At 42.5% G+C, this 13,666-nt stretch overlaps 1 protein-coding gene across 2 annotated transcripts in view; it reads right to left on the bottom strand.

Moving 5' to 3' along the window:
• The window catches only part of raver2 (ribonucleoprotein, PTB-binding 2), a 102,306-nt gene that overhangs the window by 20,502 nt on the left and 68,138 nt on the right, over positions 1-13,666 (bottom strand). For both annotated transcript variants that reach the window (XM_079739977.1, XM_079739978.1), the window contains exons 5-6: positions 3,445-3,636; positions 1,139-1,259 (exon numbers count right to left, since the gene is read on the bottom strand). In XM_079739977.1, coding sequence (XP_079596103.1) covers positions 1,139-1,259; positions 3,445-3,636 — 313 coding nt within the window. The remainder of the gene's footprint in view (positions 1-1,138; positions 1,260-3,444; positions 3,637-13,666) is intronic.

Raw genomic sequence — 13,666 nt, 5'->3', positions numbered from 1 at the left:
AACTTGTTGGGGCAAGCAAGGATAAGGAGCAGGTGAAAAGCTCCTTAAAAGTGTGTGTGTGTTTGTGCGTCACTCTGTTCGAGCCTGCACGACAGTTCAATGTTGTCATTAGCTGTTACGTCTTTCTGACCAATCGCAGTTCAAGGCCCAACTGGGCTGTACCACTTCGGGAGGTGCCGCTCAGTTACTCCCCTCTAGACAAAATCGACCTGGTTGCGATGTTGACAGTTTGTGAGTGTGGCGTCTGTTGAGTGAGTGAGAGGTTGCGGGCGCACAGCTCAGGCTGCCGGACGGCGCTGCAAGGAACTTTTATAAACGCTATATTGTTATCCTGCAGTAATTAGCCCGACAGCCCCGAAACGTTAACGGCCTATCGGGAATTCTCCCGACTTTCCCGATTACCACTCCGCCACCGTGTGTGTGTGTGTGTGTGTGTGTGTGTGTGTGTGTGTGTGTGTGTGTGTGTGTGTGTGTCTGTGTGTAGGTGTTATTCGATAGCCTGGTAATGTGTATAGGCCTACGTACGGTAGGAATATTCATACTGGTTTAAATAATAAATGTTATTGTATTTGCCATCTTTAATGAGCAAGAGTTTTGTTAAAAAGTTCATCGATTGAAACAAATAAAAGCCTGGGCTATTGAAGTTTTACGGTAGGCCTACCACTGTCATGCATCTACCCGATGTCAAGCAGACCGGGTTGAATTCACTGCGGGTCTCTCTTCTTACAGTCCTTCTCAACACTCTCGATCTCACTAAAAGGCTAGCAGCACGAAATCAAGGGATATTTAGAATAGAAAAAACGGTGTGATTAATCGCAAGTTAACTATGACATTAATGCGATTAATCAAGATTAAATATTTTAATCGCTTGACAGCACTAATATATAGCCATACCAGCTGTAAATTCATGTACCCCTTACGAGAGAGAGAGAGAGAGAGAGAGAGAGAGACAGAGAGACAGAGAGAAGTGGACAATATAATCAAAATCATGTATTTAATTTAATGTATTTATAACGTGTACTGCAGCTATTTGCTGCAGTACACGTTGAATGTAAAACACTTACCAAACAACAAACTACATCATCACACCTTAGAGATAATTCATTTGCACATGCAACTGTTGCCCACTGGGCCGTACCTCCTCTTTTCCCGGTGTGGTAGGGTCTGAGGAGGACATGCAGGGCCGTAGGGTTTGTGATGCTTGTCAACAGCTGGGCCAGGTTTGGCTCCGGAAGCAGACCTTTCTTATTACCCAGCATCTGCTTGGATACACACGTGAATGCACACACGCAAACACACATACACACAGACGGTTACAGTCAGTTTAGTCTCCCGAATTAGACTAGCTCAAATGTTTGTTTTGATCAAATCATGTCGCTGGAGGTGGCCAGCAATAGTGAACTGAAAACAAGTTTGTAAAGTTTAAAATCAAGTACACCACTGTAGAAATGTAATTAAATGTTTTTTTACATTTGTCTGAGTGAGCTTTCCACGGTAGAATATCTCCGTAACAATACACAAGCAAGACGCCCCGCTCTTCTTGTTTCCAGCCCAGTATCTCTGCTGTCCAATATTTTGCAGTGTGATGCTGGTGGGCAGATGGTGCCCATCCCCCCTCTCCCTAGGGGTCATTATATTAAGTTATCTGATTCGAGTCCCATCAAATCCCTACCATCACCATAACAAGGTTAACTTGTCTCTATTGCTCCCTGGTGCAAATAAGCTTTATAGTTACACACATTTTAAAAGCCCAAATCGGGCAAACCCTCCACTTGAAGCTGAGTAAAGTCTGTGTGTGCTTGTGCATATATGTGTGCGTGTCTAAGTATCCCAGAATGCATTTCGCAACAACCAGGAGTTTGTACTGCCGAGCCCTAAATACCAAGTACCAAACTCCAAACTTGGCATACTCGAGAAAGGCCCTCAGTGTTTCTCAACCTGTGGTAAGTGGATCTTTGGGGGGAGAAGGGCACTGCAGTTGGTACTGGGGATTTTATTCTTGAAATAGACAAATTTCAATATGGCTTGTTATTTAAAAATGAACAAGCCATACGCAGTGTTGCATATGTAGTGTTACATACACATACGTAGTGTTGCGGTAATGTGAGTCACTATCCAGCAGCCTTCCCCCATCATTAGCTCTATAATGAATTATTTTAGTATTTCTTTGCTAGGGGCTCTTTTGAGCCTCAGAGAAGACAAGGTCTTTATCCTTTTTAATTCTGCTGCTTTTAATGGGCGGCGTTGGTTCAGGAGATTGTGTGTGGGCTCCTGGGCTCCCTCGAGCCACAGAACCCCTCAGTCTGCCAGAGCTGCCCTCTTCCTTTGTTCCACACCTACTGCTCCATGTCAATAGAGGTGTTTATTTATTCGTGTTCATATGCACGTCCCTCGTCCTGTCTCTTTCTGTCACATGTTCTTTGATCATACACATATATAAACACATTATATATATCTGGTGTGGTTCTCGTTCTCCGTGGCACAACTGGCGTTGTGGTGTCTTTGAGACAGAAAGGAGAGGAGCCCTTTCCGTCTGCAGAGCTGTAATCATGCCGCGCCAGGCCCCCGTACCGCCCTAAGGGCTCCGTGGGAGGGCCACGGTCTCTGCGTTTAGTCTTGTTAACGGGGCTTCCGTCCTGTAGGGCATTGCTCCTCAACAGGTTTGTACACCCAGCCAACTGCTCCGTTGAATGAATTCAGGTTGGTTTTTTTGTCTGCATGTGTGTTTGTGGGTGTCGGCGTGTATGTGTCAACATGTATGTGTGTCCACGTAATGTGTGTCCACATTTGTGTCAACGTGTGTGAGTGTGTGTCTCAGGCAACATCAGATCACTCGTAACAAGAAACTGGCCTTGATTGGCCAACAGCTTCCATCTTGAGTTTCGGAACATATAGTGCATGCAGGCCTGTATTAAACAGGCCTGCATTTAACATGCGTGTATTAACCAGGCTGGTATTAAAGAAGCCAGTAACAAACTAAAGGCTAAAAAGCGGATTATGCACCCAGAATAAAGAGAGTTCCATTAGTCCTAATCTTGTTTTCTAATGTGAACTTGACATCACCCCATAATGTTTGTCCCAGTTTTCAAAAAGATAAAATCCATTACCAGTTAGAGAAAATAATACTACAGAAATTCCATGGCAACTATCCACTATGTAAAGGTGTATTTTCATCAGTTATCACATATTTATTAGAGTCTGGCGGGGTAATAATTGTGTGACCCAACAAAATGTATTTCCCTTAATTAAATAAAAACTAATAACGACGTAATAACCATAAGCGTCCATATGTAGCTGCAATCCCGCCGTGCCTGTTCACACGTCTACGCCTGACCACAGAGTGACGGAGCGGCTCCCAGTGAGAGGGGGCCCGTCCAGCTGTCGCTCATCACAACCGACGCCTGTGTTGACATGCGAGACAAACTGCCCCCAAGCGGGACTCACCCCTCCCCGGGCAGCGATGAGCGCGGCCAGGGTGCTGCGTCCCGACGCGCCGGGGGTGCAGAGTGACAGGCGGATCTCCTGGCCGCCCAGCATGGTGCGGTCCATCTCCAGCAGCACAGCCTCCGCCTGCTCCGCACTCTCGTACTCCACCACCCCGAAGCCCCGCACCGGGCTGCTCTCGTCCTGGGCCAGCTAGTGCAGACACACACACATACACACACACACACACACACACACAAAGATGAAGACAAACACACACAGGTCAGCATCAGAGCTTGCACTGCTCAATGTTGGCTTGGATGAACTCTGGGATGCATAACGTGATAAACTACATGTGTCACAACAATAATGTGAATGAAAGCCATGTGTCGGAACACAAACAATATCCTGTTCACACACACACCAGCATCCAAAAAAACATATGACAATTGAGGTCAAATTTGGGTGTGTATGTGTGTGGGCTTGTGCGCGTGTGTGTGCGTGCGTGCATCTGACTGAGAGCTGAGATCTGAGCTGCTTTGCCATCGCCCCTGGGCCCTCTGCCGTGTCACAGAGCACCTCTTCCATGCTCCACGAGTCCCCCAGAACAATGAGCAAAGCGAGAGAAGGATAATTTTTATAGTTACTAGGCATAACTAGCTTTGATGTTAATGACAAAGTTGACATAAGTTAAAATACCTGTGATTTTAGGTATATCTATTTTATCATGGTGGGAGTCAAAATTGAGAAAAAAAAATCTGAGATGAAATCCCTAAAACAATCTTGAAAAGGAATAAATTTGTGACTTTTTATTTTAATCTATGTGGTTGCTTTTCGTATTTAATCAAATGAATTCATGATATGGTACCCAAATGCACGATGGGTACCATATATGCTCCTTAAACGTCATCTGACGTCAACCATAGCCTCCAGAATGTAGGCTGCTAACTCTCAACTCTGTTCACTCTCAATTGACAATATGGCCAATCATTGGCCATATTGTCAATTGAGAGTTAACGAGCAAGGAATCTTGACATCACACAAATTGTCAATGACCTTGCTGAACGAAAGTTGCGTCGAACACCTTTTCAATAAAATCCTGATGAATAGGTCAGGTTAACCATGTTAGGTTAACATGTATACATGTTAAGTTAGGTTAGGTTTCGAAATGGCATTTTGACTTTTCCTTAAAGGCCCACTATGCAGGATCGGCCATATTTTCGCCGTTTTCTCGGTTTGCGCTCGCACTTTTCTCTACACAGCTCTCCCTACAGCTTCGGAGTTGATATTTTACAACACTGTCGTAACAACTCATTGACAACCCTTCCCCACCCACTTCTACGCTAGCCATATGCATTTGTTTTCAAAGAAGCAAATGTGTGGAGCCATGTCCGAGGTAGGTGTTCATAAAGAGTAGACAAGGTTATACATTTTGAAATCGTGTATTTGTGTTGTGTTACAATAAACATAAACCCATCCTTTTTTATAGTTGACGGGGAGATGTTATTAGGGGTCCGAGCAGCGAAGCTGCTTGGTCCCCTATTGTTTCTGTAACGTTTTTTTTTCGCTGAAATTCAGTAAAAGTCATACGGCAGCCTACACCGTAAGTCGAAATCTCTTGAAATTTTCAGGTATGGTTACCAATAACCCCCACTACCCATAAAACCAAATTTGTGGTACTGCACCCAAAGGTGGCGCCGAGTAACAAATCATGAATTAGGCTAATTTCTTCTCACCAGATTGACCTGGACTCAAAATTCTTTAAGAAAATTAATCTCTAGAATCAGATGCATTTATAAAACCCCACAATTTCATATTACAGCTAAACATGATAAAAAGATTCACATGCTACAAAAATAATCCAAAATTCACCAAAATCGCCACATAAAATCTTTAGACCAAGCCTCACAAAAATCATCGAACAGAATTTGTTTTATTTAGTTCCATTTGAGAAATATTGGCCAATAAAATGGAGCAGTTAGCCCATTTTTCTTATGTGACCATTTTGTTATTGTATAAAAAATCATACGACTATAATTAGGTGGATACCAATACCCCCCACTACCCATAAACCCAAATTGTGGTACTGCACCCAAAGGTGGCGCTATTTAAAAAAATTATGAACTAGCCTTATTTCTCCTTACTAGATTGACCTGGACTCAAAATTCTTTCATCATATTAATCTCTAAAATCAGATGCATCTTTTTCACCCAGGTATTCTGCTCTAAAAATTGTTACTTTTCCCACAATTTCATAGAAAAGCCAAACGTCCACATTCTCAACCCATTTTGCCTATATGACCATTTTGTTATTGTATAACTACCATACGGCTATCATTAGGTGGATACCATTAACAGTGCAAATTTTCAGAACTGTACTATCCGGAATGTTACAATGATCAATCAGGAGGCTGAAGCCCTAAAGGAAGTGATGCAATAGGTGACTGAGGCGAGGACATTAACAAGTAAGCTCCAGCCCTACAGGAAAGGCTCACACAGCATCATCAAATGCTCCATTGAAATGCATTGGCAACAAGCCGTTGCTAGAAAGTAATCTAAATTAGTTGACAAGAGTTAGAATCTTGTCCATTAGACCTTCAACCAGGGTGTATCTTGGGATTACTCTGTGAAAATTGTGGGTCTCTGGAAAAAGGCCAGCCCTAACCCTAACCCTAACCCTAACCCTAACCCTAACCCTAACCCAAAACCTCAGACCGCCCCCTCTCCCTGCCCTCGGGGTCAGAGAGGGCCAAGTTTCGGTGTGGGGGTCCCAGTTACGCCCTGGAATAAGGTATTCAAGTTTCAGGGCGGTAGGACCTTCCTATCTCAAAAACTGTCTTTCAAACACATTCTGATCCACTAGGTCTTGCAGGCAACACTTCTGAGAGGCTTTGTCCAAAAAACAGTCCATGGTTAAAACTTTTTTTCTGTAAGGGCTAGAACTCCAGATATGTAGTTCTCGGGACCCTGGTAAATGTGCATATACATTTTGCCATCTCTAGCTATGTTGAAAAGGCGGGAAAAGGGGCAAGACCTCCAACAGTAAGGTAAATGTGCATAAGACAGGTTTGTTTCTGGTCCCCATTTTTGGTGGGATGGAGGTGTAAATTTGTGCATTAAGGTGTGTAGATACAGCTGGCCTGTGGACAAGATTTTGAAGTCTGGGGTCAAAAGGTCAAAAGGAGCCGGCACCACGCCTCTTATGAGATAAAAAAAATAGTTAATGTGAATTTCTCTCATGACTTTTTTTCATTGTTAAAGAGAGGCCTGAATCTGAGATATGAATGTTGGATGGCTAATGTGTAGGTCTGGGAAGAACTTCAGGCCAAAATCTTGCAAGCGAGCCGCTGGGTGAGGTGCAACGAGATGAAGCACTTGCTGAGTGAATTCTTGTAGGGCTGGAATCCCTAAATTGATGATCGTATGCGTCCTTTGAGACCCCCGTTGATATAAAAGAGACCCCAGGTCTATAGCTTACTTGTTACTGTCCTTGACTCAGAAGTTACCAATTGCATCACTTCCTTTAGGGCTTCGGCCTCCTAATTGATCATTGTAGTGTATTTGAATGCCCTCTTTCATAGATATGACGCCACCACCACTGGGGCATGGCAACAATTCTCCATATCCATATGGGGAGGGGGGGGGGGGGTGCTTGTGGACAGTAGGGGTAAACTAGACATAAATAGGAAGCTTGCAATGAGCATTTCAATCACCAGAAATAGTCAATACACACTCAGGGGGAGGAATGACCTCTCACGCATGATTTTAATGAATTATTTCAAATAACCAAGCCTCGTTCAATCAATGAGCTTGATGTTCTGCTTTCACGAATAGGTTATAGGCTGTGTCACTACCAAATATGTCTGTGTGCATCTCTCAGAGTGACGTAACTAGCCACCAGACAGTGATTAAAAAAAATGAGTCAGGTTGATTTCAAAAGTAGCTCATTAATTACAAGTCTAAACTGTGGAAAATTTAAAGATACGGGGGGCAGTCGATGGCAACCACCATAGCAACCATGACAGTCACGTGGCGTGGAGGCAGGCCCATTGAAAAGAATAGGGCAAAAAACGTAGGCGTCTCACATGTTTAGAGCGGTTATTGTAATGTATTTTCCGCTGTGGGCAGTTTTACTACAATCTGGTGTGAGACTGGGTTTAAGGAACGTGGTTAGTTTCAGTTTGTGAGGGGGTCTGCTCAAACATCTGATAAATCGGATCGTTGTTTTGACTAATCCTGCGCAGCCCGCCCCCCCTTCTGAAGTCGAAAATAATCTCCCGATTGAAATGCATTGGTTTAATATTGAATAAATTAAATATTTAAATTTATATTATATGTAAATAAATATATAACTATTTAGTTATAATATTATAAGTAGACCATGTAGCTATGATCGTTATAAGAAGATCTGTATCTGACCATTGACAATCCACTTCCACCAATCCAATCAACGAAGAGGGTTGTAACACCAAGTAACACGGTGTACTTTTTTCTATGGGGAACGTGGTTCAGGTATGACAATATTTAAATATTTATAATATAAAAAATTAGCCTATATGTAGGCCTACAGCATATCATACATTTGACATATAGAGTTAGACTATTATATGTATGTAAGGTTATAGGCCGAAATCGGTTAAAATGCAGCCTCTGCTTGCCCTTGTCTCATTGTCTGTTATACGCTTTATAAGTTAATTATATTTAAATTATTAGAACCAAGTAGGCCTAGCCTTTATTTTCTTGGCGTTATCATAACATCCTTTCTCGTTACATCGATATAAATAATTGTTATAACGAGATCTGTATCTGACCATTGACCATCCTCTTGGAAATTAATGAAATTCATATTGAATGTATGGCACTATATCCCTATTCTCACCGGCCCTTCTTGAATATAATAGACCACTTTAGTTGCTTCGAGGCAGTGGCGGTTTTAGGCACGGTTTTAGGTAGGTTATATATAGATGTTTATTTATTTATTTATTATATACAGAGACCACCAGACCCCCTCGAAGCAACGAAAATGGTCTTTTAAATTCAAGATGGGTGCATGGGCGAGAACAATATGAATTTCATTCATATATACATATAGGCTATGGTCATTTCACAGATCCCTGTGAGACCAGGTTGACTGGGTCATTGAGATGGGGATCTGTGTGTGTGCCACGGAATATGAGTGTCATTAACTTGCATTGGAGCAAATTCCGTTGGCATATCACAGACAATTTAAGTGATTCCGTTAGGCCACCACGGATTATGAGTTAAGCGCGCGTGGTCGACTCGTTCATTGAAACGGAGATCTGTGTGTGTGCCACGGAATATGAGTGTCATCAACTTGCATTGGAGCAAAATCCGTGGCCATATCAGGGAAATTGGCGTGTTTCCGTGAGGATTCCATGGATTTTGAGTTAAATGTCCGTGGTAATTTCACGGATTCCTGTGAGACCAGGTTGTGTTCTTGACTACAAATGTTTAATTTCCCCAGAATTTCAAAGATTTTTCAGGTACATGCTTTGAAGAAAGCCCTTAAATCACTTGAGAAATGTGTGCTTTAAGTTATCTGGATGTTGTGTGGTTATTAGTGCTGTCAAGCGATTCAAATATTTAATCGCGATTAATCGCATTAATGTCATAGTTAACTCGCGATTAATCAATAATTAATAGTGAGATCAGAGAGTGTTGAGAAGGACAGTAATAAAATATATTTGGTAAGATGGATATAAGAAGAGAGAACCGCTGTGAATTCGGGTAGGTGCATCGGGTAGGTGCATAACAGTGGTAGGCCTACCGTAAAACTTCAATAGCCCAGGCTTTTATTTATTTAAATCACTGAACTTTCGAACAAAACTCTTGCTCAGCAAAGATGGGATATACTGTAACATTTATTATTTAAACCAGTATGAATATTCCTACCGTACGTAGGCCTATACACATTACCAGGCTATCGAATAACGCCTACACACACACACACATGGCGGAGTGGTAATCGGGAGAGTCGGGAGAATTCTTGGTGGGCCTTTAACGTTTCGGGGCTGTCGGGCTGATTACTGCGGGATAACAATATTGCGTTTATAAAAGTTCCTTGCAGCGCTGTCCGGCAGCCTGAGCTGTGTGCCCGCAACCCATTACTCACTCAACAGCCGCAACACTCACAAACTGTCAATGTCGCAACCAAGTCGATTTTGTCTAAGTCGATTTTTGCGTTAAACTGACAGCACTAGTGGTTATCAATAGACATTTTGACCATGTGAATGAGGCTGCAGTTCAGTTTTATAAGTTGAACATCTTTCCTTAAATATGACAATTATATGATATATTTATATATCTGCCATTAGTGTATTCTTGACTTTTAATTTTGCTTCGACCCCGTTAATAACCGCTTGCGGTTATATTATTCTAGATTAGAATTGTTTTATCTTTGGTTGTTGAAAAGAACGATCAGTGTAAGAGTGTTGGCCAACATAATACATAGCGATAGCATGAACAATTTGCGCAGCAATCGTACATTTATGTGTCTGCTCAAGTACGTCACTTGTGCACTTGTCGGAATTGCAGGGAGATGGATTCAGACATTGAGAGGGTATGCTGTCGCCAGTCCCCGCAGGAGAGTTGTCATAGCCAGATGCTGTGTCTGGAAGATTAGGGACACATTTATGTTTACGTGTATATGTTTGCAATAAACATTATTGTATATAGTTTTAAAATGTTTCCCTTTTTTATATAACAGATGTTTGCACAACCTTTCTTTCAGCTGTTCAATAATACACACTTTTAGGTTAGAAAAATATTTATAAAAAAAAAAAAAAATGAAAGAATGTGTCAGTTCTTCATGGTTTGTTTTTTGCCTACGGCTATTGTGTAGCATCTTCTTGAGGGTTCTCTGGATTAAGGTTTCCTCGTGACACTTGTACCCGCACAAGTTCGGATGGGGGTGGTGGATGTACCGGGGCAAGCAGGCCGAGCCGTCTTGGGTCATCAAGCCTCGTAACGATAACTCATAACAATGCTTTTTGCCAATGCTTGTAACTAAGAGAAATTACAAAGCAATCTTTTTGCAAACATGTTTACACAAGGGGAACTACACCAAAGGTATAACATGGCTAAAGCTATAATGGAGGCTCACGTCTCGTAAAATGTAATTTTTAAAAAAAATGTAGCTCTGTTACCGACGAACATGTGCTAACTAGCAGCTCTCGTGCAGGCTACTGCATTATATGCCAGCCGGACATATCATATGATATAGGCTACACTCTTAGAAATTTTAAAATGAAATCGGAGGCATTCTAATAGCGGTCTAGTGATCTAAATAAACAAGAACCTTGATCCAGGGATTTAGCCTGTATCTGGGGGATGAGACAGATGAACAGCAAAACAACCATGGAAACAAAGGTGTTTGGTAGCGAGTACGCTAACACCCTAGCAAGCTAGAAACATACAGGGCTCACAACAAAACGGTCGAGCAAACTCATTTTGACAGAGACTATCAACATCAAGAAAGCCACAATACCAAGAGAACAAAGTTCACCCAAGGGTACTTACAATTTCAAGGGCAACCCGGCCAAGTCGGCATCCGATTTGCAGTCTTCTTTTTCTTTCAGTTCACGCTATTCCTGAGGAACTTGCCCAACGTTTACTCGTGTCTGGCCTCTCTGTCGGTCAGTCTCCCTATTCTCTTCTTCTGTTCCTCCGACATTGGGTTTCTCTTTCTCTTTTTAGTCGACTGATCCATGATGAATGTAAAAATCCCTTTGCTACTTGTGTTTATATTTAGCCGGTTCAGTGTTTGTGGGTACTTCGCGAGACCCGAGACTCCCATCGAGAGTTGGCGGTGGGTCAGTGGCAGAAACTTGCATTTTACCTTTCTCCTCCCAGATGCGCTAGGGGGAGTCGAAACAGCCAACAATCGACCCATAAAGTGTTATAGAACCATCACAATGCGCTTAACCTGCTTAATTAAGGTAAATTAAGCAAAAAAAAAGTTGCAAAGTTCCCTTTTAAACTCTTAATGGCTATAAAGGAAAAATATGTATTCAAAATAAATGCAATGAAACAGTTTAAGGCTCATATTATGCCCCAGCCAGCCCCTCTAATCTAGTTTGTTTCTAATTTTTCCATATCCATACATACATCCATACATACTTCTGATCTTGACCCATTTCTGCCCCAGGGGCCTTTGTAAAGTTGTTCCGCCACTGGTTCAGGCTCAACATGAACACAGGCCCGCAGGCCAACGCATCACACACACACAAACACACACACATGCTTGGATGCATAGCCACGCGCCTGCACCCCCAGAGCACACACACACATACACTAACACACACACACACCCTGTGTGCAAACACACTTACACACCACACACACGCACACACACACAGAGACATGCGCTCACACACAAACATACACACAACCCCATGCACTCATACACAAGCACACTCTGGGCAAACATGGACAAATCATTGCAATACACTACATATTTTCTGACATCAAAACCGATTGTCTAACTGGACAATACAATAGCTACTTATTATTCTATTATATATTCTATTATTCTTCATGTATTGTGGTAACCCGGCACGGTGAGCGAACCACCTCCTCCCAAACAGGACACAATTTCGAGGGGAAAAGCCAAAAAGGCATGTTTTATTCCAAACATAAAGTCTCTCGCTGAAAAACACAAAAGAACAAAAAACCTGGGAGGAATTGACGGTCCTATCCTTCGTGGGTGGAATCCCCGTCACCCACGAGGACCGGTCTCTCCGTACAGGAGCCACATGGCTGGGAGAGCCCCGAATAAGTGGAGAAGCAGGCTATTTAAGCCCTGCTTCTCCACCTGTTCCTCAGGTGCCCTGCATTTCCTTAATTGGCCAGGGCCGGGTTGCCACAGTATAACCACTGCTTGACTTTAAAAGCAAAAAAATAATGGGAAAACGCGGGTATGGGAAAACTATTGATATGTGTTTAGGAACGTATATAAACACTAACAGAGACGGATAGGGATATTTCAGCTGACACCATGAAACACTCTCCATCCGGTGCTAAGTTTAAGTCATCAATGTGGTGCTATTGGTTAAGCTAAAAGCAGAATGAATAATGCAGTTTGTTTAATAGTCTATAGCGAATGGGTCACATTTATGCTAATGACTGGAACTTAATAAAGCTAAATGCTGGCATGCAGCCAGCAGAGTTTAATTCCCACGTTATCCACAAACACTACAAGAGGATGCTTTGATACTCAACCTTTGAACCCCTGGAGAAATCAGCCACAGCTAAGTAGGTCAGCAGAACTACCTTAAGGCCAAAGCACACGGAATGTGGACTTTGCTTCATATACATAGCATAACCCCAAAAATGTATTGAACCGTGTGCTTTAACAGAGTGTGAAGGTAGCAGGGCAGGGGCCTTATTTCTTTGCTTGTTCAACTCTATTTAGGATGCCAAAAATTCAAAAACATTATGTTGGGTCTGTTCCTATTCAGCTCAACTGTACTTACTCTTACTACTTACCAACGCGGCCACAAAACGGTTTGTAATTATATATTTTTTATCCCTGTAGTGTAAAAATGGGGAAATACTAACTCATGTGTTGAAAATAAAGAAATAACACCACAATGGTGAACAAGTCCCTCCACACACTAATAGCTGCTAGCAACACTGCACTTCCTTCCCCTTGGTCCTCCCACGCTCAGCGCTCCTCTCACTCACACTGTTCACTCCTACGGCAGCCAAGAACAGATGGATGGTTGACAGACAGAGGGGGAGGTAAAACACTGGAGAGAGGGAAATAAGAGTGATGGGAGGTTGATAGGCAATGCTCGTTTTTATTAGCAAACATTACCTTAGCTCACTGTTTTATCGATATAGTGAGCTATACGAGTGTACGTTAGCGTTATTTACCACATACTTTAAGTTAGCTCATTATATGGATAACAGCATACTTTAAACAGAGCTGCCAACTCTCCGGCATTGAGTGGGACTCTCATACAAATGACCCTCCTTGCACGCTCTAACGCCAAGGTCACAGCATATCAGCGACAGAATGCTGAAACACCGATTTTTAAGGTGTCCTAGTTTTCCGATCAGCCTGCAGACATTTTGGAAGTAAGCTTATTAACGCAGGCAACGTCAAATGCTTTTCCTGTTCATAAGATATGGCAAGTTGACAGAGTAGGGCATTAAGGGCCCCGGTGAAAAAATCGTTATGAGCCCCCTACTAAGTTTTTATCCGTCAAAGGCATATGAAT

The sequence above is a fragment of the Pollachius pollachius genome, assembly GCF_949987615.1.
Source record: "Pollachius pollachius genome assembly, chromosome: 7".
In the NCBI taxonomy this organism is placed as follows: Eukaryota; Metazoa; Chordata; class Actinopteri; order Gadiformes; family Gadidae; genus Pollachius; species Pollachius pollachius.
Note: the sequence above shows the minus strand (reverse complement) of the source record. Positions and strands in the feature narration are given on the sequence as shown.